Genomic DNA, 27,790 nt, shown 5'->3' on the forward strand with positions numbered 1-27,790 from the left:
ATATCACAAGCTCTCTCATCTCTCGCTCTCTCTCACTCTCTTTATTGTTGTTATTTTACATATAATGTATAGCGTGCGCTTGTGTTGCTGCTGCTTGTTGGCGTTCGCCTTATGTTCGCTTTGCACATTTGCTTTGGCGCATTCGCGCAGCGATCGTCTCAAGCTACATATCGTTAATATTTTAGGGCTCGCTGAAAACCAAAAGGCACCGAAAACTAAACCTTCTTGCCAAACTACTAAGCTTGCGCACCAAAATAAAATAAATAAAGGGGAAAAGACGATTAAACAAAAACTTTGTTCACGTTGCGCTTGCGTGCAAGTGCAGCCGAGTGTGTGTGTTTGTGTGTGTGTATGCCTGTGTGAGTGTGCGTGTGTTTTGCCAACCGCAGCAAAAATCACAATATTTTCTGCGCTTGACCTTTATTCAAATTATTGGTCAACAGTTTTATTAATTGCTGCACGGAAATCATTAGAAAAGTTGGCTTCAAAAATTGACATCAAAGAAGACTGTCAGTGAGAAATAAGTAAACAAATAACAGTTAGCACACACACACTACGAAAAATAAACATGGGTAAGTTCATTAACGATTTACGATTTACGCATACGATATGCACGAAAGCTCAATGAATGCAACAGTTAGCGATTGGACGGGGAGAGTTGGGGAACGGTGAATGTGTTTGGTGTTGGTGTTGGGAAACGCAACAGGTGGCGCGCAATATGCCGTGTATCAAGAGTGAGGGAGAGAGAGAGAGAGAGAGAGAGAGAGTGAGTGAGGACGACACAGAGATACGGCGACGAAGAGCGCGCGCAAAAGAATGCCCTTCAAATTGTGTTCTTTAGGTAAAAGGGTCACCTACAAAGCTTTGCCGTCGGCTTATCGCAATTCCAATCACTTTACCTCATTCTCCAATCTGTTGTTGCTATTCAATTGCATTCACTTAAAGATTAATGCGCTAAATGTTAACCTTTTCAAGTTAATGTTGAGCGACAGAGAGCGACCGAGAGAGGGGGAGAGCGAATTAGAGAGCGTGCATTGGCATTGAGAATTAGCCAATGTTAATGACATTGAAAATGTACACGTAAATAATTACACATGTATGAATGGTTTACATACATACCTCACGATATGTGTGCGTGTGCACATGTCGATATGCGTGTGTAATGTGAATGTGTGTGCGTGCATAAGCCTTTCAAAATGTATTTCAATGCCTTGTCAAAAGCAATGCTAAACACGATGCTGAATCATCTTGTAGGCGTAAAAAAAAGCACACAAATATGAGAGGGCAGTTAAAGAAATATAATAATTAAAAAACAAGTAGTCTTTTTGCTTTTGCTTATTGCGTGATTTGCTGCGTTCGCATTTCTGTTTGTCATATCAGCATTGTAATTACAGTGAATGCACGCTATGTGAAAAAAGAATTGAAGCTGCGAAAATTACTATAAATAAATATATATGATAAATATACATATATTGTATGTATGTTGATTATTCAAAGTATAACTTATTATTATTAGAGCTTAATTTCAAAGATTGGGCTAGGTTACAATGAGCTAAATCTAATCTAACTCTAGTTTTGAATAAGATGTAATATATGCAAACATTAGAAAGCACGTTTTTTAGTTAGTCAAATATAACTTTATATATATGGTAAGTCATATCTTTATTATATACGATAATAAAGTAAGTTATATCTAGATAATCTATTACATATGTATACATATATGTATATATAATTAAATATGACCTACTAAAGAAACGTGCTTGCTAAAGCTCTAAAAGCACACAGAAAGTAGTTACAGAGATATATAATTTGTATTCTATATACATATATATATACCTTCTATGTTATATGACTCCATAAGAAAATAGATAGTCAAGTCAAAATGCCAAACGAATGCATGTCCAATCGATTTCCGTCTCTGACTTTCAGCTGTTATTGCCCTATAGATCACAAACAGACGCACACAGACACAGACATACATATATGTAGGTATGCAAACAGATGCATATATGTATGTATGTGTACATAGCCCCTCCAGTAATATGCACTTATCTGGCATACAGGTATGAATGAGCTGGGGACTAAGATATAGTCAGCGCTTGAAAGTCAAGCTAAGAGCATTGACAGATTTGATTTATTACGTCTCTGGTCAGCGGGTCGAACGTTACGTGCGGCTGGGCCAATCTTTAGCTTTCGGCTCAAGATAGAGTTACAGTTACAGTTAAAGGAGTCCTAGCGTTTCCTTTCCAGAAATATATTTCATAAAACTATCGTTTCTTTCGTTTTGCCTAGAGTGCAAATGCTCAAAGCCCTCGGGCACCTTGGATCGCATCATCAACACTCTGAAGTGCTCAACTATGATATGCGAGGGCACACACTTTGACGGTCAAATTCCACACACTTTTGTGGTGTTTGGTGCATCGGTAAGAGATTCGTCGTTCAAAGGAGGACGATTGATCCCGATGCAGGATAACTCTATAAACACTTGCATTTACAGGGCGATCTGGCTAAGAAGAAGATATATCCAACACTATGGTGGCTATATCGCGACGATCTGCTGCCGAAGCCAACAAAAATTTGCGGCTATGCGCGCTCCAAGATGACAGTGGACCAGTTGAAGAATCTATGTGAGCAGTATATGAAGGTAAAGTTGGAATCTTTTGAGTTCTCTTAAAGATATGATACCCTGAATTATGGAGTTTATATGTAAGAGTATCGCAATTGGGCGTATTCGACTGCAGGGCTCAAAGAAAGCTGGATTTATTCGGAATATCGGAAATATAAACGGATATATAGATGGACATATGCACCGACAGACGGACGGCTAAAAAGCGACATACTCCCTTCCCTTCACACCGTGAACCGTATAGAAATTGTCAATAGAGTCGCTCGCTCGCTTCTATGCGATTCTCAAGCTAAGCTTTCAATTTTTTGAGAAGAATATTTGCTCAAATTGTTTGCTGTGCTCTTCTATGCGGTTCTCAATTTAATGGAAATCCACTTCTTTGCCCTTGACAGGTGCAACCGCATGAACAGATGAAATATAATGAATTCTGGCGCTTGAATAACTATGTTTCCGGACCATACGATGACGCCCAGGGCTACCAGGCGCTCAACCAGCACATGGAGTCGATCGAGAATCGGCTTAATGCGAATCGCATCTTCTATTTGGCACTGCCGCCCACAGTCTACAACCAGGTGACGTTCAACATCAAGCACAACTGCATGTCCAAGGGGTGAGTGAATGATATATGGATAATCCTTAAGTGGATCGTACCTAAATCTGCATTTATCTTTCGTTAGCGGCTGGAATCGCGTGATCGTCGAGAAGCCATTCGGGCGAGATGATGTGACCTCGAAGGCGCTGAGCGATCATCTGGCCGGCCTGTTCGAGGAGGAGCAACTGTATCGCATCGATCACTACTTGGGCAAGGAGATGGTGCAAAACTTGATGACCATACGGTTCGGCAACAAGATTCTGAGCTCAACATGGAATCGCGAGAATATTGCCTGCGTCCTGATCACGTTCAAGGAGCCGTTCGGTACGCAGGGGCGTGGCGGCTACTTTGACGAGTTCGGCATCATACGAGATGTGATGCAGAATCATCTGCTGCAGATTCTATCGCTGGTGGCCATGGAGAAGCCATGCAGCTGCCATCCGGACGACATACGTGATGAGAAGGTCAAGGTGCTGAAGTGCATCAAGCCATTGGAGCTGAGCGACATGGTCCTGGGCCAGTATGTGGGCAATCCCGCAGGCAGCACGGCTGAGGAGCAGTGCGGCTACCTGGATGATCCCACCGTGAGCAAGACATCGAACACGCCCACCTATGCCATGGCCGTCATTCAGATCAACAACGAGCGCTGGCAGGGCGTGCCGTTCATACTGCGCTGCGGCAAGGCATTGAACGAGCGCAAGGCCGAGGTCCGCATCCAATATCAGGATGTGCCCGGCGACATCTTCGAGGGCAACTCGAAGCGCAACGAGCTGGTGATACGAGTGCAGCCGGGCGAGGCGCTCTACTTCAAGATGATGACCAAGAGTCCGGGCATTACGTTCGACATTGAGGAGACCGAACTGGATCTCACCTATGAGCATCGCTATAAACATTCCGTGCTGCCGGACGCCTACGAGCGCCTCATTCTGGACGTCTTCTGCGGCTCCCAGATGCATTTCGTGCGCTCCGACGAGCTGCGCGAGGCGTGGCGCATCTTCACGCCCATTCTGCACAAGATCGAGCATGAGCGCATCCCACCCATTCCCTATCCGTACGGCTCCCGCGGCCCCACTGAGGCCGATCGCAAGTGCGTCGAGAATAACTTCATCTACTCGGCGTCCTACAAATGGCATGGCAATAAGGCGGATGCATCTCATCTTTGATTTGGGACTCCATGGGATCCATTGGCTTTTTGGTGTTTATGTTGATCATTAACTAACTCTAGCGACATTTATACATATACTCTGCATATATATCTATGTATATATATGCATATAATAGGCGTTTTTTTTTTATTATTTTACCATCGGTTAACTCTATAATGGTTTTTTTTACTTACTATTATATATTTTTTTTTGTATTAAATTGATCATATTTGATGTATGTATATACCTCATATATATATATATATATATATCGGATAATTATATTTTTTTAATGCATTTATTTGCTTTGGAGGGAGCAATGGGATATACTAGGCACACACGGAAGCAGAAATTTGATTTGAATTCATGCAAAGCTCATGCAAGAACTACTTTTTGCGTAATTCCAAATTTTTCGGTTAAAGTGGCTTCTGAGATATAATTCAAAATATAATTGTAAAGCTGAAATTTAGGGAAATCGGATCAAATTTGATCAAATAATACTCATTAAGAGAATAGTAAATCAATCTTCTCGGAGTCAATATAATATATTTGAGTTTACATACATATATACATAGGTATTGTTATAGATATACACATATATAGATACATACATAATAATAATAATTTGAGCCCACTTATTTACGCTATATAGTATATTTATTTGCAGTAAATTTCTTAAAAATATCAACAAAAATCTATCAATGTACATATATTATATATTTGATATATATACATAAATCTTCTAATGCCTTTAACAATCGAAAATCTTTCAAAATTTGATTACCGTTAAGTTTTCGAAGTCGATTTTTAGGCATCAATTTTAATATTCAACAATATAAAGATTTATATTTATATATTATCACTGACCAGAGAACCACTAACCAGAGAGACGGATGGACGGACGTGTGTGTGAGTAAGCAGAAAGACGCGAAATATGATTGAAATAGCTATTGCTCGAAGGGTCCAGGGGATCTCGTAGTCGAGCAGTCTCGACTATAGCTTTTTTACTTGTTTCTTTACTGATCAATTGGGTGAATATTCTTATGTTGGTGTTCAATACTTTCAATGTTCTTTGAATATAATAACTTTAGTATTGAACCATACTATTTTTGTTCACTCGCAAAATATATACATATTCAAGAAAACGAATGAATATTTTTCACTGTTTGAAAATTTGCCGGCAACCTATTAATTAAAACATATTTAGTTAAGACATAAATTTTCGTACTACATGCATCTTCACGCCCATTCTGCACAAGATCGAGCATGAGCGCATCCCACCCATTCCCTATCCGTACGGCTCCCGCGGCCCCACTGAGGCCGATCGCAAGTGCGTCGAGAATAACTTCATCTACTCGGCGTCCTACAAATGGCATGGCAATAAGGCGGATGCATCTCATCTTTGATTTGGGACTCCATGGGATCCATTGGCTTTTTGGTGTTTATGTTGATCATTAACTAACTCTAGCGACATTTATACATATACTCTGCATATATATCTATGTATATATATGCATATAATAGGCGTTTTTTTTTTATTATTTTACCATCGGTTAACTCTATAATGGTTTTTTTTACTTACTATTATATATTTTTTTTTGTATTAAATTGATCATATTTGATGTATGTATATACCTCATATATATATATATATATATATATCGGATAATTATATTTTTTTAATGCATTTATTTGCTTTGGAGGGAGCAATGGGATATACTAGGCACACACGGAAGCAGAAATTTGATTTGAATTCATGCAAAGCTCATGCAAGAACTACTTTTTGCGTAATTCCAAATTTTTCGGTTAAAGTGGCTTCTGAGATATAATTCAAAATATAATTGTAAAGCTGAAATTTAGGGAAATCGGATCAAATTTGATCAAATAATACTCATTAAGAGAATAGTAAATCAATCTTCTCGGAGTCAATATAATATATTTGAGTTTACATACATATATACATAGGTATTGTTATAGATATACACATATATAGATACATACATAATAATAATAATTTGAGCCCACTTATTTACGCTATATAGTATATTTATTTGCAGTAAATTTCTTAAAAATATCAACAAAAATCTATCAATGTACATATATTATATATTTGATATATATACATAAATCTTCTAATGCCTTTAACAATCGAAAATCTTTCAAAATTTGATTACCGTTAAGTTTTCGAAGTCGATTTTTAGGCATCAATTTTAATATTCAACAATATAAAGATTTATATTTATATATTATCACTGACCAGAGAACCACTAACCAGAGAGACGGATGGACGGACGTGTGTGTGAGTAAGCAGAAAGACGCGAAATATGATTGAAATAGCTATTGCTCGAAGGGTCCAGGGGATCTCGTAGTCGAGCAGTCTCGACTATAGCTTTTTTACTTGTTTCTTTACTGATCAATTGGGTGAATATTCTTATGTTGGTGTTCAATACTTTCAATGTTCTTTGAATATAATAACTTTAGTATTGAACCATACTATTTTTGTTCACTCGCAAAATATATACATATTCAAGAAAACGAATGAATATTTTTCACTGTTTGAAAATTTGCCGGCAACCTATTAATTAAAACATATTTAGTTAAGACATAAATTTTCGTACTACATGCTATCAAATGAGTTGCATACATTCTCAAATAAGTTATATTGAATAAAATATAAATCATATTTTAGTTTAGTTAGTTCCACTCGATTGGTTCATTCATAGGAAATTGACCTAATGAACTCTTTAGTTTTAAATCAACTGCAATGACAAACACTTCTACATACGATAAATCGCTACAAATTATGATAAATTGATCAGTAAAGAAAATAGCGGAAAAAAAAAGCAAATTAGTTTTTAAAAAATCCAGAATTCCCGCTACCCGCTGTTTTGTAATTTTTCCCGCAATTGGATTTGCAAAAAAGCCAGATTTGACGGGAAAAAAACTGATTTGGCAACACTGGAGCAGAGAGAGCGAGAGAGCAAGAACAAAAACTGAGCATAGAGGCATTTTTCATTCAACATTTGACCATCTCGGTCGAGCGTATGAAGTGAAATGATTGTGCTTTCGTATATTTTCGTAGCCCGAACCTAAAAGTGATGAGCCGAGCAAATACGAAATTGATAGGCCCTAGGAGAGTCTCTAACAATTTAGTGAAATAGCTATTGCTCCAAGGGTTCAGGGGATCTCGTACTCGAGTAGTCTCGACTAGAACTTTCTTACTTGTCATGAATTATATTTTTATTCGAAAATTGACACACGATTATTGAGCTCAATAAAATCAATTTTCTCCTCGGCAGTCTACGAATTTTTTGTGCCAATAATATTCAAGTACTTTGGAGGCACTTTAAATAATGCTGGTTTGATTTAAAAAAAAAAAAAAAAATGCTAAATTTCCCGCCAGCAGCTAGATTACAATTTTTCCTGCAATTGGCAGTTGAAAATGGCCAGATCTGGCCGGTAAAAGGCTAAGTTGGCACCCCAGTAGGAGACCGATTTTTCGGTGTTGAAAAACTTTGTACTACATGTCTAGTCTATGCGTTCGCTGGTCAGTGGTCATATAGTATACACATACATACATACATATATACACAGCCTCGAGCACAAATATCGATAGCCCAAATGGATTTGCTTATCAATATTTGTGGACGAGTCAACATTTGTCTTTATCTCTCTGCTTAAATGACTTAAAAGAATGCGTAATTATGTGATGGAATATGAAGCGCCTCCGACATACATACATACATACATGTATTGCAAGGAACAGAGAGGGAGAGCGAGAGATGTGATCCAGATGCATCATGGCAGGCTCACATAGCCTGTGACTTTGACTGGCTGAGTGGGCTGCATGCAAATGTAGCCTGAGGGATTGGCCAGATCCGCAGCTCGTTTTGATATGCGGACATAATCCTGGGCCTGAGCGGGCACCAGTGTGTCCAGGGGTCGAAAGTTTGCATAGAGCACCGGCGGATAATGAATGCGGGCGTCCAAATTCGTCTGCTGCTCGTGCTCCTTCTGCCGCTCCTCCCGCTGCTGCTGCTCCTGCTGCATATGTGGGGTCAGAAGTGGAAGCTCCTGCCCCACTGCCGTTTGCGCCGGCACCACACTCTGCAGCCCCTCGGGCAGATCCACTTTAATGTTGGACATATAGCGCACCTTCCGCACTAAGAAATATATGAAGCCTCCGAGTATGATGAGCGCAATGATGCCCTGGATATTGTGCACATGGTCCGATTGGACGACCGACGTCATCAGTGGCCTATGGTACCACTCCAGCCAGCTCATGCCGCCACTGCCAAACGCATCGCGGCCATCGTAATTGGCCGAGACGGCCCATTTGTAGGCATCGATGAGCAGTCCAGCCGGCGGCTTATATTGGCACTGGCTGCAGCGTTCCACCTCAGCGGACCCAATGGCCAGGCCCTCGTTACAGCGGCTACGGTCCGTTATGTTCCAGCTGCACCAGTAGACCGTGTAGCTGCTCAGCAGCATCTGCTCCTCCGGGGGATCCCAGGTGAGATGCCCCATCCTCCGGCCGGTGTCCAAGTTCTTGGGCACGCGTCGCGCCCGTCTCGGCGCGAGCAGCCAGGGTATTCGAATCCGACTGCTGTTAAGCGAGCTGCCCAACGAGTTCTGACTGCGCACGACTATCGTAAAGCTATCGCTGTTCAGTTCCAGATCGCTGATAACGGCTTCATTCGAATCGACGGCCACTTTGGCAGGACTGTCAGCAAGAAGTAGAAGAAGAGAAAGAAGATCGATAAGTTGAATGATCGATAAGTCAATATATGTATGAATTGAGAGATATATGTATGTATGTGAATGCATGTGGATTAATTGGTAAGTGGGTTAATCAAAGGTTGAGCGCTAGGAATGCAAAGCAATCGATGGTACTATCGATACTATCGATCGGGTTTACGACATCGATAGTATTTAGCCACTATCGATAGTCTAACAAATTCAAAGCTCTACCAGCTTTGAACTAGTGATGTAAATTTGAATGAAAACATCGATGTCGATGTCCATCAATGTTTTCAAAATCAAGCATCGATGTTGGATAATACATCGGATTGAAAATTCGATGCATCGATGTATTTTTTATTTTTATTTTTTTACTTATTTACTGGTGCTCTCATGACGTTTTTATTATAAAAAAAAAAAAACTTAAAAGTATTCAACACTATTTAACAAAAATAAAAAATTTAATTAAAAATGAGCTTTCATAGCAGTATTTTGCTTAAGTTCTACCTTTCAAATTTTTAACATAGGAGAGATATCTTATGCTTTCATAGTAGTTTTATACAATTCACTAAAATTAAACAGAATTACATATTATTTTAGAGGAAAAAATGTGATTGCAATTTTGAATAAATTAGGATAGGTACTTTTCATACCTTCCCAAAAAGAACAAGTAAGAAAGCTCTAGTCGAGACTGCTCGACTACAAGATCCCCTGAACCCTTCGAGCAACTGATATTTCAATAAATATTCGCAAATGCACACATACATACACGCACACACACAGACATACGTACGCACGCATAAACACGCATTGGCTGCAGTGTTGGCTTACTATGGGAACTTAATTGTTTAATAACTTTTCTTGTGGATGGACTATCTTTATGAAACTTTCAGATTATGAATATAACGTAGATATGCATGTATTTGCCAAAGCACAAGTCCCTAGTATTTGAAATACAAGTGTGAGGGTTAGGGGTGAATTAGGGGTGAAGGGTCAATTTTGACAAAAACCGAAATTGTATAAAATATAAAAATACATTTAAAATTTGGAGACTCTAGCTTTAAAGATGTAGGAGATATAAATTTATTACTGGTTTTCGATAATGTTTTTAATCGATAACAAAATAACGGGGCAATTTATCGATATTTAAAGCAAAACTCGATATGCGCGTGCTATACACGGACCTAGGAAAATAAATTTCAAATCTCTAGCTCTTATATCCTCTGAGATCGACGCGTTCAAACATACGGACAGACGGCCGGACGGACAGACGGACAGAGCTAAATCGACTCAGCTCGTCGCCCTGATCAAGAATATATATATATTTATATATTATATATATTTATGGGGTCTGCCACGCCTCCTTCTGCCTGTTACATACATTTAACAAAACCATTATACCCTGATTTCCCATTGTATATACAATACATACAGATACATGTATATACATACCTACATACATAATAATAGACTGCTCAGGTATTTAATATAGGATTTTCAGGGTATTTTCCCATTGGGCTTGAAAATTGTTTATGGTATGTATATTTAAATCTGATGACCGCATTTCCATTTACATAAGTGATTATGGCAATACCATTCAAGTATGATGAACTCAAAATTCTACGAAATATAAGTAATAAAGAATAAGGCGAATAGCGATTATGGCAATAGGGAATTAATTGCCAACCTTAGCTGGAAGCTTATCCATTGACTGATTGAGCGACTGATTGGCGGAAAGATTGGATTGAAAGATTGCATACTGAATGATGGACTGACAGATTGAATGATAGACTCACCAACGGACCAAGTAATTGAAAGAGTGAATGAGTGACTGACTGACCGACTGAATGAATGATTGACTGCTTAAAAGATTGATTGATTGACTAATGACTAGCCGACTAATAGACTATTCACAATTGAACCGAATCCAGTGATGATTGATGAACCTTCAACGAACGATCCCGAATGATTAGACTCTAAAGAGTCTGAAGATGCGTCAGAGGGAGTTACTTAGATCCAGATGCAGTCCACAATCAATCAATAAGTAAGTAAAGTGAAGTGAAGCGATACTCGATCAGTGCTGGAGCTTGCGATAATTCAAGGCAATTGAAGAGCTGACTCACATGATTTGATTCGGATCACTGGATCTTTGTACGGTCACGTTGTAGGTGAAGCGTGGACCATTGTGCTCCAGTTGTGGGAGAGGTTGCCAGTAGATGTGCAGCTCGTTCGGCTGCCTGGGATCGATGTGGTAGCCGTTTGGCCAGACGCGAGGTGGCCGTGCCGGCCGCTCTGGAAGCGTGTAGAAGCTATAGACAAAGCTAGGGCTTAAATGGGCGCCAGAATAGTTGTAGCGACGTTGCAGCTCAATTGTATAGTTCTGATATGGATGGGGCAGTCGGTAGAGGCAGACGCTCTCCCTGTTCGTCGCCTGCTTCACATCTGTCCAAAGGACGCTCGCGTTGTTGATGTTGTCGTTCAGCAGCAGCTTCGACCACACGATTGTGTAGCCGATGTGGTTTGTGGACCGCTTGGCGCTCCACTCCAGGCAGATCGATGAGCTGTTTAGGCTGGTCACATTGAAATCGGCTCCCGGCCGCTCCAGCACGATCATCTGCTCGCGCCTCAGCTGGAATCGCTGGGATTGCTCACCCAATTGGTCGTGCAGTCTCAATGTGAAATTGAAGGCCTTTTGGAAATTGTTCAGCCGGCCGATGCACTGCATCCGTAAGCCTTGCCCAACCGGCTGGCAGGCGACAGTCCGATCGTCATGCTGTAGCGTGTAGTTCGCCGTGGCGTCCACCGTATCACTCATGGGCGGCCTGCTGAAGCTGCAGTTGAATGGCGCCGGAAATTCGGCGTCCTCGAACCGGCAGCTAAAGTCCACCACCTGCAATCGCACGCCCACCGGGAAGAACGTGGAGACTATCGATGCTCCGTCGCACAGGCACTCGTAGCCAAACGCTCGACCGTGCATGGGCAGAGCCGATTGCATCTCGTGGTAAATAGTCGTGTCATTCAGGATGCTCACCGTTAGATTTGTTCGGCCCACCTGCATATACAATCGCTGGACTCCGCCGGCGCCGCACAATTGGTTCAGGGCGGACAGGCTGTCCGTCCAGCAGGTAACGTTGTATGAGTCGCCCTCGCGCAATTTGGCCCGGGATACCTCAATATGGAAGTGATCGAGAGCCTCGTACCCGGCCAGGCATAATGTACACCAAAAACTGGCCAAGAATAAGCTGACTAAAACAGTATTTCGCATTTCGAAATGCGTGTTTCGCATTGCCCTCATAAATACGTACATGTGTATGTATGTATATTGTATTTATATTTATGTGTGGCTATCGCTGGGCTCTATTCGTACCGCTCCGATTGGACGCAGCTTTCAAACTAATCTTCAAGCGGGGCTCGTAATCAGTTTTGTGCTCGCTCGTTAAATACATACATAGTATTCGCTGTTAATATTTGTATATATGTATGTATATTCCGAATATAATATGTATAATAATATATAATATCCGCCCACCAGGAGCACGGCGAATCGGAAAATGCATTTACCGGTAACTCAGAAACTATAGAAATTATATAGAGGCAACACCAGCTCAAAATAAGATACAACGGATATCTTTACGCCCATTTCGGGGGCAATCGGCATTTATAGTGCCCATATTGCGGAATTTATATACGTCAGCCATCTATTTATGTATTTGTACAATGTACACATACATAAATAGGCTTAATAGGCATTGATATTGATTCGATTATTCTCGATCAAAAAGTTATCGGATGAGTTATCGAAAAAATAAAGCAAACTCGTACTGCGTATGGTATACACGAGTATGCATGCCAAATTTCAGCTCTCTATCTCTTATAACTTCTGAGATCGACGCACTCATACGGACGGACGGACGGGCGGACGGACAGACGGACTATATCGACTCAGCTCGTCGTGCTGATCAAGAATATATATACTTTGTGGGGTCTGCAATGACTCCTTCTGTCCGTTACATACTTTTTCAGAAAACCATTATACCCTGATTTCCCATTTTCAATGGGTTAAGGGTATAAAAAGCCAGATTTGACGGGGAAAAACACTGATTTCGCGTCTTTTGGGTATAACGACGGCCCCTAGAGCATCGTCATAATCTCATTCAATGGAATTTTCACAGAATCCCATAACATTGGGAATTATTTAATTTTCTGTTTGAAAAATAAATAAATAAATAAGCAAAACTGTTACACATCAAAATAATAAGGAACTATAAAATTACAGAGAACTCATCGAATTACGCAGAACTCTTCAGTAAACAAATCCCTGATAAAAGACGCTGTCAATCAATGTGATTGATTGATTCGTGGATTGATTGACAGGTCCTTGGATGCTCAATGAGCAGCTGGTAAGATAACGCTTTAACTGGAAGAAAGATCTGCTGAATGGGGAAAGGGAATCGGGAGTGCCCGACTAACACATACCTTGTACTCTAAAATGGAGAACATATGTATATTATGACGAGGACTCTACACGATATATGTATCTTAAATATCATCATAATTTGTAAGAAATACTTTAAAAAAGGTAAACAACTTAATCGCTAATTTATCAATTGTTGTGGAATATAAAAATTGATAATTTCGAATAATCAAAGAAAAAAGAAAAATGGCTTTCTAAAAAATGATATATTTATATTATATTCTAGTTAATTTAATCAATTGAAATTATAAACATTGTGTGGATTAAGGATAACTTAAAAAAAAGTTTAGCTATTTTTTTTTTTTTTTTTAAATTAATTTCTAGTGGAAGACAAGTCGACAAAGAGAATAAAAATGCCAGTTTTAGTTTAGTTTTCTTTACATTTTCCTTTTAAAGTAGATAGTGTATAATATTTATATATAGTATATATATATCTTAAATTAAGTCGGCGCATTCGCGTTTGCCAATTCGTGTTACATATAATATACATATATATGTATGCATTTCCGTATATATAGTAGGTAGTCATGTAAAGTTAATTATATATATATATATATATATTTAAATATATATAGTTTTATATATAAGATAGTTCATAAACAATACTAGAACGTTATTAATTATTAAAAACTCGAAGAAAAACTAGTAACGAACAGATGACAAAACGAAAATTAAAATTTGTTTAATAATAAATGTAAAAATAAATAAAAATTAAAAAAAAAAAAAAAGAGAAAATGGTAAAAGTACAATGTTCGATGTGCAATTGAAACGTAAAAGCTACAACTTTACAGGGTGTACAAAAGGGAAGAGTATACAAATAGTTCATTAAATACAAGTGGCCGGGCTAAGTGTGTGCGTGTGTGGATGTGAATGCGCATGAATGCTAATGAGCTGTTCTATAAGTGTAAAATTCATTGATGACTGTTGCTTGCTCTACCTCTCCATCTCTCTTTCAAGGTATTCGTGTGTGTGAGTGTGAGTGCCACCGGAAGGTATTAGTAACTACCACAAAAATCTCTCTATCTCTCTCTCTCTCTCTCTCTCTGAGTGTGTGTCTGTGTGTATGTGTTGCTCTCTCTTTCGCTCGCTCTCTCTGTGCATGATCCTCTCTAGCTTTAGAGCATATGACGATTGTGCGCCAATGCATTCAGATCCTGTGGAGTCACATATCCACCAATATTTGGCTGCAATCTTTGCGGCGTTTGCTGCGACTGCTGTGCCGTTGACACAGCAGCCGTTGCAGGTGTTGGCTTGATCAAGCCATTCCGCTGCAATTGCTCCATGGCCGTATAGCCGAAGCCATTGGGCATCATCAGCGGCGTGGCAGCTAGCGTTGTCGGCATAGCTGGTCCAGTCACTCCACTCATTGGCGCTAGCGGCTTCAGCTTGTGTAGATCAGCCGCCTGCACATAGTTGCTCGTATTGAGCAGGTGCATCGGCGCTTGTGTTGCCGCCGTGGCTGCTGCTGCTGCTGCCGGAGCCGTAGCAGCGGGCGCATTTGTTGGCCGCGACTGCAGCACCTGAACAGGGACGTAGCCACTTAGGGGCATACTCAGCTGTCCATTGGCTGTGCTGGGCAATGTGTTGGCCATGCTGCTCGGCGTTGTCCAGTTCTTCATTTGCGTGGGCTTTATATAGCCACCAGCATTTGGATTTGGATTTGGATTTGAGTTTGCATTTAGATTTGGATTCGCTTGGCTGCTTGACTGCAGCTCTGTGGCGGTCATTTGGCTATCGTCGTCAAGCAGCAGTCCTTGGCTCATCGACATGTAGCTGGACGGTGGCAACGTTGTCAACGTCCGCTCCTCATACGCATCCCGTTGCTCGAGCATACCACCGCTCGAGCTGTTGGCTAAAAGCAGCTTGGAGCTCTCGTTGCCGCTGCTGAAATCTTGTGGCAAATCGTGTTGCGAATAATGCGGCAGATCGAGTCGTGTTGCAATGATGCCGATACCAACTCCCCCGCCGGCACTGCCACCAGTGCCGCCCCCATTGGAGCCATGGTCGATGGGTTTCTTGCGGGTCTCATCAATGCCAGGTGGGAGCACCAGATCGATATCGGACATCTTCAATAGCTTGCGATAGGCCATGTATGCGAATGCACAAAAGAAGATGATAGAGGTAGCCACCTCCACGGAGGTAACGAACACCTTGAAATTGTTCTGACCCGGCGAGCAGCTCACATCATGGGTGGTCCATGCGGATTTGTACAATCGATAGAGACTCGAATTGAGATAGTTTTGTATGTCGCTCCATTCGCTATCCGTCAATGGGGGCTGAGCATCGCATTTTTGGCTTTGCATTGATTGACGAGTAAACGTCTTGTCCACATGCGTTAATAGCATTGGATCCAATATCTCCGCATTCACAGCTCGCACCTTGTAAGTGAAACGGTGCAGCGGCGTACAAAGCGGCGTCTTCATTACACAGGTGAGATTTGGACGTGCGCTCACATAACTGAATGGTTGACCAATAATTGTGTTATTAGCGTTCCTCTCAATTATGACCACCTCATAGAACTCCAATCGTCCAGCCGGAAACGATGGCGGCTTCCACTCCAGCACCGTGCTCCACGGTGAATTCTCCACATGTAGCTTAGTCGGTGGCGAGGGCACTGCAAATTAAATAACAATTAGTTATATTTACATATTTATTAAAATGTAAATACTGCAAATAATCATTTAAATTCAATTCACTGAAGGATCAGTGAACGATATGTTCGCAATCATTTTTATCGATAGTGAACGATTCGTTCTGTTGAGCTTCTGTTAAGATGAGCGAACTGTTCATGAGGTTCGCTGATTAATGTTAATGGCAGGACTCAACAGCACGATATATCGATTCAGCTATTCTGAAACGATACTTTGATACGTTGAATTGTTTAAAAAATCACAGAAATGGCAGATAACTGCAATTGAATTCATTTCTAACCGAACTGGCGATTTGAAAATTTGCAAATTAAATTTAGAGAACATAATTTGAACACTTACATCCGACCGCTGTCCTGAAGCGTATCGTATTGCTTGGCTCCGAGTAGTGTATGGTCTTTGCGCGCAAACTGATCTCATATTCCGTGTAGGCAGTCAAGTTGTTTAATACATAGTGCTTCTCATTGTTGACCAGCTCGGCGGTTAAGGTGGGCACATCAAAGTAATTGGTAGTATTGTCATGAGTTATGCTGCCCCGGTATTCGACCAGCATGCCATTCGCCTTGATCGGTTGCTTCCACGCAAGATGCACACTCGAGTTGGTCACATTCAAATACATTAGCTGGCGCGGCGGAGTGGGTGCACCCTGGGCTGTACGCTGGAACAGTTCATCGCTGTATTTGCTGGCACGCTTCGGCGAATACATGGACATCTTGATCGTGTAGAAGGTATAGGGCTCTAGATTCATTATTTTATAGGATGTCGCATCTTTGGGCAGCTCCATGGTTGTACAGTTATCCGGCTTGCCGTCCGATCGCTTGCAATAGGTCAGATTGTAGCCACTTAAGATAGCCGCACAGACACCTTCGGTGCCCCATTTAACGGTAATAGATGTGTCGGTCAATTCACCAATGGCTGGATCCATCTTGGCCAGATCATCGTTACCATCGCCCGTACAAGTCACCCAATGCATGCCCGTATTCCGGCCAACAAAGTTCGCCGATACGGCCATATTCAGCGATGGCGATTGTCCACTGGCCGTGCTATACTCCAAGCGATCCGGAGAGACATGCTCGAAGTGAATGGTGCCATTGCACTTGGACAGGAGTGCTGGCTTTGCATTGCACCAGAACACCGTATAATCGATCAATCCCGAGGTGTTCTTCGGTGGCTTCCAACCAAGCGTATAGCTGGAATTGCTCGAATGATAGACACCCTGTATTTTCAAAGGCATACGCAGCCGCCTATCTTCGCTGCTGATGCTAGGTATATAGAGCCGGCTCGCCTCCAAAGAAGTGCCCATGATGTTGCTGCTCCGTATGAAGACCTCGTAATGTGCATCCCGTTTCCAATTGTCAATCGTCGCCGAATTTGTATCCACTTTTATCTTGGAGGCATCGCTGTCAATGAGAAAGAGCCGAGAGACAAAGTTCAACAAAGGTCAATGTGACAGAAATTTCAGCTTATGTTTCAGTCAATTCACTTGAAATATGTAATATAAGTTATATGAATCTAGCTCCTAAAAATTAGATTAAATTATCGATTTTTATCGATAATAAAGAAAAGTATTTTCCAATTGACTTTCAAATATGGAAAGTAAATAACCAAAATAAAATAAGACTATCGCACCAGCCGTGACAGACTTCATAATACTCATTCATGACCACAATTGCATTTCCTTATAAAGAAACTTTTCAAATGTCAGTTATAGTTAGAGTTATAGTATAGAGAAGAAGGAAGGTAGAACACACATATGCACATATACATATATGCACACACATATACAAATGTACATGTATTCCCATGTTCAAGCCTCTAGACGGGCAGCAGACAACTCTGATATACCCCATTTCACTGCGTGAACGAGTATACATCCATTTATTTGTCTGTTATATGTATGTATGTAGCGGAGACCATTAATTGGGAAATTCCAGAACTAATTATTTTCTATGTATTTCGTTCTTATAAAATTTTGATATCAATGCATAGCTCTTCAAGCGAAAATCTTTTCAAATTCAACTTCTGTTCTAAGTAATTGAGATAACGAAACAATTTTTCGAATATTAACGAGAGATACAGACAGACAGGCGGACGGACAAAGCGACTTATGCTATACCTACATGCAGACATCTATAGATACATATGTATATACAGACATATGTATGTATATGTGGAGATAGCTACGTAGCACGTTAAAAATTTCTTGAAAATTGTTTATTTTTAAAAATTCTTTGAATTTTCGTATGTTTGGTTGAGCATTCATTACGTTCCTGCAATGGGTATGTGCCGTTTAATAAGAAATGCGCTTTTATAATGTAAAAGCAAGCAAGTGGAGGAGCAACAAATTGAAGGCAAATCGACGTACAGATACCCTAGCTGAACACATGCCATGATATGATATACATATATGTATATAAAAGGATCAAAAGTTATGCCTATTTAATATCTGTCTGATTATTTTTAGGTAACTTTTCTTTCAAAGCGCAGAATCGTCATTGAACTGAAGATATATATAGATACAAAAGAAATTATTTCCGGAGCACTTCTATATTAGATCACTTATATTTATCGTATATATATTCCTAACCAGAATCAAAACTTATGTGTTTAGTTCTTAGCCAACATTTATATATATCTGTAACAAACTTGATAACTGCACAGCTATGCCACATTATTAGGGTATAACATATGAATGCTTTAGCTAGATGAAAATTAATGGAAATTTCTCAATGTTTCAGTGCAGTTCCGCATCAGGCATGCGACCAGATGTATTTGTATCTCTATATGTACATAAATACAAATTTAGGTATTTATGTGTATGTATGCATGTGGGTTCATACATATGCATGTATATGTGCATGTGCTTACATTCATGTATTTAGTTCTAATTCGACTTAAATAACGGCGCTTTGTTGCAATTTGAGAATCAGAGTACGTACATGCATATGCACATATATACTCACACACATACACATACATATGTATGTATTTATAGCTGTAGCTCGCTAATTGGAACGAGCAATTATTAAAATTGCCCTAAATTAAGATTTGTAGCTAAGCTCTTCCTGGAGATGTTGCTCTAAGTCATAGTATAATAAGTATACTTGGCTAATATTGGTAGTTCTGTATAATTAATGTTTTATATATGTACATAAGTATAAAAGATACAAATATGTATGTAGGTGTAAGTATACGCGAGTTACAAATATAGTCCTAGGAATATAGCTATCATTATCAGTATAAATATTAGTATCATCAGCATTTCAACTTTTGGATTTTTTTATCAATAATTACAGGGTATATAAACTGTTTACTAACAAATCACAAAAAGCAAAACAAAAGAAATGGCACATTTCCAAAATATTAACAAGGTGGCAACGCTGTGTGCAGCCATTGTAAACAAACATTCAAAATCTCATCAGATTCACACGAATACAAGAAAAAATAAAACAAAATTTAAATTGAACTTTGCAATCGTTACACTGAGGTAAAGAAACAAAGCGTTGCCAGACTTTTGTATTTTGCACTGCGGCAGTTGTTGTCAAGAAATATAAGTTTACACGATGCATCTAACCGTGATTAATTATCAATTAAATGGAAGTAGAAACAAACAATTCTCTAGAAATAGGAAACGCTTGAAAAACGAGCTTTTCGCGTTAATCATTTTTATAGCCATATATACGAATGTGTACATGCATGTATGCATGTAGTTCATAATTGAAAATAAACATATCATTTCAATATTAATTTGCGAGAAAACAACAACAAAATCACAATTCATGACCATGTTATTAATAATATTTATGTTTGTGTTCATTCATGTGTGTGTGTGGTTCTGTATATATGTATGTATATTGGCTAATAATGATAAAATGCTTATCATATTTACTATTAGTAAAAATTCATTAATACCTGGAACAATTATATGAAAGTATTTACTAACCAATCGCAAAAACGTAAACGAAATCGGTTCAAGTGATAATGCAAGCTAAAAGAAACTTTTAATTGCACATTCTAGGGGTTAATCGTGTAAACTTTGTACTTTCAATCGAAATTGTGAAAGCCTATCAAGCTTATCATGACTTCGTTACCTCGTGTAATTCTAATTATCACGACAAGCTTTATGACTTGCATATAAATAAACGCATTTAGATATAATGATAAGGCTAAATGCCGGTCCATGTTTATAGTCGGAGCTTGGAGAAAATAAGGTATCGTGTAAACGCAACTTTCGAGATCAGCATGGATCAAGTCAAATCTAGAGCAGCCTCTTACACTTGTGTGTTATAGATCATATATTGATAATTTATATTTATATATTTCATGATTTCAGTTTATCGTGTAAACGTACTTCAAAGTAGTTTACTATTTATCAGCTAATCATGTTTCATGTTTATACACCAAATCAAGTTTAGCTTTAAAGTTCATCGTGTAAGCGAATTGAATGTTTTACTCACCTGATGGTATCATTGCATCGAATCTCGCTAATAACATAGGTAAAGTTGTCTCCATTCATCTCATGCTTTTGCAGCTGCTCCCAGTAGAGGGTGAGCGATGACTCCGACGAGTAAACATAGAAGCTGCCGTTGGTTACGCGCGGCGGCCGTGCCGGTCGCTCAGCAGCTGTGCGAAATTCATAGTTGAGCGGCGGACTCCAACGGGATTTGGTTTTATTATTGCGCACGCGCAGCTCCAACAGATAATTGTAGCCGGGATATGGCAGTTCAGTGAGACAGAGCGTATCCTTGGCGGCCGATGAATTATTGCGCCACATCGGACGCACCAAGGTGGGAAAGTTTTCAGGTGTGACAAAGACACGCCAGAGGACGCCGCCAACGAAATTGCTACGCCGCGGTGTCTCCCACGATAAACAGATCGAGTCCTTGGTGCGATTGAGCAGCTTCAAGTTTTGGCCAGGACGCGCAAGGACCATGCGCTCCACATTATTCACTTCGATATCCTGGCTGGCATTGCCCAACGTGTTGGCAATGTCCAAACGAAAGAAATAGATTTGCGAAAACTTCTTATACTGTTCGCTCGTTATGTTGCAATTGACCACGGGCGCCGCATCAAAGTTGCAATCGACATAGTAGCGATAATTCGTATTCTTGTCCGTTGTAAAGCTGATATTGTATTTAGTATTAATGCTATTCCTGGGCTCGGTGAAATTGCAAAACATGTAGTCCCAATCGTAGCTGGTGCAATTGAAATCTTGAACCGGCAACGGCTTGGTGCCGACATCCACCTTCGATGAGAACATGCCCATCTCTTTGCACATGCACAGATATTCGCCCTCCTGATCGGACATATTCTTAAAGGACATCATTATGGTGGTCTCGTTGATAATTTGCAGATCGCTGCCATTGAAGTAACGCACAGCATCATTGATATTCGCCTTGAAATACAAATCGTTCACCCTGCAGGTCTCATTTGTTTTTGACGAATCGAAGAAGGCCTGATTGATGGTGCAGGTGATATTCAGATCGCTGCCAACGGGCACCTCCGCCTTCTCCGGCACCACCCATCCGGGCGACGGAGGCTGTCCGTTTAGGCCCACAATGCAGCAGGCTAAGATAATAGCGAGCGCAAATGTTATTTGTTGCATTTTTGTTTCTTTGCAATCATTGATTTGCATCTGCAATAATATACCAAAATTTACATGCATTTTACTATAAGTATACATATTTATTTATTAATTTATTTAAATTGGCCCACACTTTGTACACACAAACACAATCATTTATTTGAAGTAAGTACACACCTTTGCTTCGATAGACAAGAAAATACCTGGGGCACGGGTACGAGGCACTTGTTGGCACTGGTATTGGTAGTTCTCAGAAAAACCGTTTTATATATGTTACCCAAAAATTCCAAGAACTGATTTTTATGGCATTTTGATTCGTGTGCTTGTACCAATTACAGCTCTTTCGTTTCAATGCCCAAGGCAAAAATTGGTGTTTAACGAACGTTTAGTTTTTATATTTGAATAACTATAATCAACGTATTTTGTTTTTTTCGTTGTTTATTGTGGCGTTTTAATAAACACATGCACACGATCTCACTACTCAACCGTTTGCTTTGCCTTATGCGTTGCCTTTTGCTTGTCGTTTGCTTGGAATCTCAACCAGTGTGGCCGGTCAGCATTACAGCAACACTGGTATTTTAACGACAAAAAATACATTATATACGCAGAAATAAATTTAAATTATTTTCCTAATTAAATTCAAATATTTGATCACTTAATATGCAATTTATTACATATATAATAATAAAAAAATTATTTTGTAGTAATATTTTACATATTTAAAATGTTACAATTTCGATTTCAGTGCATTGAGCTTTAAATTGAATATTTTTTCAACTGCGCCACTCAAATGTAAATTGGAGTGTGTGTGTGACCACAGTATAAGTATTTTAGTGTGCATTATTGATTGTTCGCCGTTGGTCACACTTACTCTGTATGTGACATATATATGTATATATATGTGTGTGTGTGTCGTATGTGAGAAAGTGACGAATTACTTTTCATCAAATGGAAAATAATTTATTTTGAAAGCACGTATAAATTTCAATAGGCGATCACAAAAAAATATATATATAGAAAATAAAAAAATTGCAAAAAAAAACATTGTGAGAACATAGCATTATATTAAGAACGCATAAAACTAGCGCGAAAAAAACAATATCAAAATGGCCGAAGGCGGTAGTAAGCGCATCAACGTGGTAGTTAAAACGCCAAAGGACAAGAAAACTGTTGAAGTCGATGAAGATTCTGGAATAAAAGATGTGAGTATTTGTATTTGTGAGTATGTGATGGTACATGGTTAACGACGAGGGCAGGGGCAGTCTAATGAAACATAATTATTGCGGCTAAGCACTGTCCGGAGGGGTGGGCACACTTGTCTTCTGTGCACCACGTATTTGTGTGCATGTGTGTGTGCGTGCCTATAATTGAAGGTACAGTGCATTTTTTCTAGAAAGGATGGCAAAGTGCAAATAATGTATATGCATGTGTATGGGTGTGTGTGTGTGTGTCATTGTATGTAAATATTGATGATGATGGGGCAACATTGTTCGTTGTTTTTCTTTACATTTTGCAATTAAAATTGAATTGTTTTTATTGGTGCTGACTTATAAAATTCTTTCTTTCAAATAGTTCAAAATTTTGGTGGCACAAAAATTTGAGGCTGAACCGGAGCAATTGGTGCTAATCTTTGCTGGTAAAATCATGAAGGACACCGACACCCTTAAGATGCATAACATCAAGGACAATTTAACAGTACATCTCGTTATCAAAGCGCCCACACGTACGAATGAAGCGCCGGCACGTGCACCGGCCGATGTACGTCAGACACCGTTTGGCCTGAATCATTTTGGTGGATTGGCTGGTATGGAAGCACTTGGAGCCGGGTCGAATACCTTTATGGACTTGCAGGCGCGCATGCAGAATGAATTGTTAAATAATGGAGATATGTTGCGTTCACTGATGGATAATCCGCTGGTGCAGCAAATGATGAACAATCCCGAGACTATGCGTCAGCTGATCACATCGAATCCGCAAATGCAGGATTTAATGCAGCGTAATCCAGAAATTTCGCATATGCTTAACAATCCTGATCTGTTGCGTCAGACAATGGAGTTGGCGCGCAATCCATCGATGTTGCAGGAGCTAATGCGTTCGCATGATCGTGCTATGTCGAATTTGGAATCGGTGCCAGGTGGCTATAGCGCATTGCAGCGCATCTATCGTGATATACAGGAGCCGATGATGAATGCGGCAACCGAATCCTTTGGACGCAATCCGTTTGCCGGTCTAGTCGAGGGCGGCGGTGGCGGTACTGCCGGAGTTAATCCACAGCAAGGCACGGAGAATCGCAATCCGTTGCCAAATCCATGGGGCACCGGAGGCGGCAATCGAAGCGGCACCAATTCCAACTCCCAAAGCAATAATTCGGGCCCAAACAATCAACGTGGCGGGGATCAGCCACCAAACAATGTACTCAATACACCGGCAATGCGTAGCCTGCTTCAACAGATGGCCGATAATCCAGCATTGATGCAAAATCTATTGAACGCCCCCTATACACGTTCGATGATGGAATCGATGTCACAGGATCCAGATATGGCGTCACGTTTACTTAGTACCAGCCCCCTGTTGGCGAACAATCCACAGCTGCAGGAGCAAGTGCGACAAATGATGCCTCAGTTTATGGCACAGATGCAGAATCCTGATGTGATGAACATGCTAACCAATCCGGAGGCAATCAATGCCATCCTGCAGATTCAACAGGGCATGGAACAGCTGCGTAGCGCTGCACCGAATCTAGTTGGCACACTGGGCATACCGCCGCCGCCACCGGGCGTCAATAACACTGATCCGGCTAGCGGCGATGGCACCACAACCACAAATTCCACTAATAGCGCCACCAATGCCAGCAGCATTAATTCAACAACGCCGAACAATGCTAGTGCCGCAAATCCACCATTGGCACCCGGCGGCGGACCCAATGCCCAGCTCTTTAACGATTTCATGATGCGCATGCTCAACGGCATGTCCAACAATGCAGACAGTACGCAGCCACCGGAGGTGCGCTACCAATCCCAACTGGAGCAGCTCGATTCCATGGGCTTTGTCAATCGCGATGCCAATTTGCAGGGTAGGCTGACTAGATATCTAAATATATAGCTAATTATGTGCATATATAGATGTATATCTATATAAGATGATATTTGTACAGTTGATAATAATCCAGCAGAGTGTAGATTAGTTTAAGACAGTCTAACACTTGTTGTATAGTTATAGGTCGTAAAGGCAGGCGTATATATTTAGTTATATACCAATCATGTACCACTAATTTCATAGACAGTTAATCTCATTGTACTCGTATGTATTTGGGTAGTGAAAGATCAGCTTGATCATATAAATCAGATCAAAATGCCAAGCATATTAATATACTCCCATATATATTTAAAAAAAAATAAGAAAAAAAAAAAAAAAAAAACTATATATATATGATAGCTATATGTATCATATAGGTATACTCGTTAGTCGATTAATCTTTCTGCTTAACCACGTATGTTCCAGTCCAGTACAGTTGCTTATCTATATGGTTAACTTATATCTGTCAATTTTGTGTGTAGCCTATAAGTCAGCACTTGAGTGAAGTCAACTCTTACTAGTCTATCCTTAGCTCAAAAGCCCAACTGTATCTATACATTATATATATACGTATATATCTCTCGTATCACTTTGCAAACGAATTCGAGTTCTCTCAGTTCTGTGCTCTGCCTCTTGTGTATCGAGCTAGTATATATATATAGTTGTTCTATGAATAATCTTTAAAACAAATTGAGTGCATTATAGTCTAATCTAAACTCATTTAAACGAACGAGTCAGTAAATCTATTTATAGAAGAGGATGTAAAGTGTGCTTTATAAAGGATTATAATCTAATTTAAACTGATCTATATTATATATAAAGTTAATTGAAGTTAGACAATTTTCTGCTGCAAGAGTATTTCAACTGTACACAGATAACTAGCTATATATATATTCAAATTTATATCCTAATCTGTACTATATATACTCATCCGATCTCTTTCTCTCTCTCTTTATCGACAACAGCTCTTATTGCAACTTTTGGGGATATCAATGCAGCCGTGGAGCGTTTGCTGTCGCTGAATCAGTTGTCCCTGAGTTAACATTGTTAAGGCGAATGCCTCCTGTACACGCCAATATCGTCTATATATCTATGTCTATATATTTGTATACGTATATATATATGCTTTGTCTAGGTATACATATATATATATTTATATAAATATATATATCTATATATATGTGTGTGTGTGTCGCCATGGGTGTGTGCGTGTGTGCGGCTGTGGGTGTGTGTGCATATAGAATAGTAATTGCTAAATCGCGAATTGATTGACGGAGAAACAAATGAGGTGCCACGCCCCCACAGAAAGAGGCTAACAGCGGAGCTGTTGTGTTTGCTGATAAACCTTGACACACACATACACCTTCATATATATATATATATATATGTAATAAAAAAAAAAATAAATATATATACATATATATAAATATATAACAAACACACAAAACAAAACACACACACACAGACAAATCACATACACACAACACACACACATCTAGCGTAAGCAATTGAGATGAAGAGGAATATTTACGCCTGGAAGCCTATAAATTAATTACACACACACAGACACACATAATTTTGCTTCAAAATTTCCACAATACAAAGGATACAAAAAAGAACATAAACCAACTACAAAAAGAAAAAACAAAAATGCTAAAAAAAAAAAAAAAAAATTCATAAAATTATATATATATATGTATGTATGTATATGTAATAATTATATTTACAAAGAATGAAAAGAAACAAAAATAAGAACAAGCCAAAGTCTGGGGCAGAGCAGCGATATTGTTAATAACAATTGATGTGTGGCTATATATATAGGATTTCAAGGTGGGCCAAGGAAATCAGAAGCTACAAACAAGTTTCTAATTCAAATTGTTTAATATATAGTCAACAATTATATATATATAAATATATATATAAAATTTTTTTTTTAAATAATTTTAACAAACTTTCATTCTGTTTTTATTTGTTGATGTACATTTTCTATAAAAAAAAAGAAAAACAAGATATATATACATATATATATATATATCAAAAATTCCACGGTGTTAAAAAAAAAAACAAAACCAACAAAAAGACGTAAAATTTAAATTCCTTAGTACGAAAGAAAGCAAATAAATTTTTTGTCATAATTTGCGGGTCGATGGTAGCAAGGGGGAGCTATATAAACATATATCTATTTTTTTTTCCAAGGGAAGCTTAAAGGTGCGTGTTCCAAATTTAACATTAAAAATTTATATGCAATATAACATATATAATATATATGTGTGCAAAAGTTGGCAAAGGACACGGCGCTACATAAGTTGCAAAGAAAAAAAAAAGAAAATATATTTAAAAAAAAGAAGAAATAAAAAGAGAAAACAACAAAAAAAAAACTTATTCGTTAGGAAAACTACGTTTACGTGTTTCTGTGTGAAAACCTAAAAGAGTAAAATAAAATAAATGTAAATGGTAAAATGTTTTTCAAAAATTGGAAAGGTCGACTGCCTCAACTTTTAATCGATAGGTGGCCACGTTCCTGTTCCTTCAGTGGCGGTGCGCTTCTTTGATCTGGTTCGATAAATGCATGATTCTCAAATCAAAAGCTGCTGGGTTAACATTAAAGCGTTGCCACACATCAAAAAAGTCCTTAGGACTTATTAAGGGAAAAATAAATACGTTAGAAATGTGCCCAGTTGGCATTTGGTAAACACTCGAGTGTAAGGAGCATAGCAATATAGAAAAAGCGACAGCTATACAGCAAAATAGATTAGAGAAGGAAGGAAATAGCTTTACCATTGTAAAAGCTACAAGGTTGACACGAAAATATGTATAAATATTTGTGTAATTATATAAATATACATTGATAGTACCTATTGATCGATACTGAGGATTGCCTTTCAAATAATTTGGTGTTTGAC

General features: G+C 39.2%; 4 protein-coding genes across 5 annotated transcripts; 2 read left to right on the forward strand and 2 right to left on the reverse strand.

Moving 5' to 3' along the window:
* The first annotated feature begins 132 nt into the window (after nucleotides 1–132).
* Nucleotides 133–6,007, forward strand: LOC6585954 (glucose-6-phosphate 1-dehydrogenase). 2 transcript variants are annotated; one of them, XM_002011542.4, is made up of 5 exons: nucleotides 133–572; nucleotides 2,296–2,426; nucleotides 2,501–2,647; nucleotides 3,022–3,239; nucleotides 3,307–4,619. In XM_002011542.4, exons 1-5 carry the CDS (start codon nucleotides 569–571, stop codon nucleotides 4,382–4,384), a joined length of 1,578 nt encoding a protein of 525 aa, XP_002011578.1. In that variant the 5' UTR covers nucleotides 133–568; the 3' UTR covers nucleotides 4,385–4,619. The 2 variants fall into 2 exon arrangements, with proteins under 2 accessions (XP_002011578.1, XP_043864201.1); XM_044008266.1 differs by lacking the exon at nucleotides 133–572 and adding an exon at nucleotides 5,626–6,007 and having other exon boundaries at nucleotides 3,307–4,237.
* A 689-nt stretch (nucleotides 6,008–6,696) lies between these two features.
* LOC6585955 (cytokine receptor) lies at nucleotides 6,697–12,506 on the reverse strand. The gene is made up of 2 exons (XM_002011543.4): nucleotides 11,230–12,506; nucleotides 6,697–9,089 (listed from the first exon to the last, which is right to left on the reverse strand). The coding sequence occupies exons 1-2, from the start codon at nucleotides 12,411–12,413 to the stop codon at nucleotides 8,165–8,167; spliced, it is 2,109 nt and encodes a 702-aa protein (XP_002011579.2). The 5' UTR covers nucleotides 12,414–12,506; the 3' UTR covers nucleotides 6,697–8,164.
* Nucleotides 12,507–14,627: 2,121 nt separating this feature from the next.
* LOC6585956 (cytokine receptor) lies at nucleotides 14,628–22,351 on the reverse strand. Its single transcript, XM_002011544.4, has 4 exons — nucleotides 21,990–22,351; nucleotides 20,686–21,863; nucleotides 16,571–17,628; nucleotides 14,628–16,194 (listed from the first exon to the last, which is right to left on the reverse strand). The coding sequence occupies exons 2-4, from the start codon at nucleotides 21,861–21,863 to the stop codon at nucleotides 14,696–14,698; spliced, it is 3,735 nt and encodes a 1,244-aa protein (XP_002011580.2). The 5' UTR covers nucleotides 21,990–22,351; the 3' UTR covers nucleotides 14,628–14,695.
* A 345-nt stretch (nucleotides 22,352–22,696) lies between these two features.
* Nucleotides 22,697–26,824, forward strand: LOC6585957 (ubiquilin-1). The gene is made up of 3 exons (XM_002011545.4): nucleotides 22,697–23,014; nucleotides 23,385–24,885; nucleotides 25,853–26,824. Exons 1-3 carry the CDS (start codon nucleotides 22,919–22,921, stop codon nucleotides 25,927–25,929), a joined length of 1,674 nt encoding a protein of 557 aa, XP_002011581.1. The 5' UTR covers nucleotides 22,697–22,918; the 3' UTR covers nucleotides 25,930–26,824.
* Nucleotides 26,825–27,790: the final 966 nt, after the last annotated feature.

This window comes from Drosophila mojavensis, unplaced genomic scaffold, assembly GCF_018153725.1.
Source record: "Drosophila mojavensis isolate 15081-1352.22 unplaced genomic scaffold, ASM1815372v1 contig_136, whole genome shotgun sequence".
In the NCBI taxonomy this organism is placed as follows: Eukaryota; Metazoa; Arthropoda; class Insecta; order Diptera; family Drosophilidae; genus Drosophila; species Drosophila mojavensis.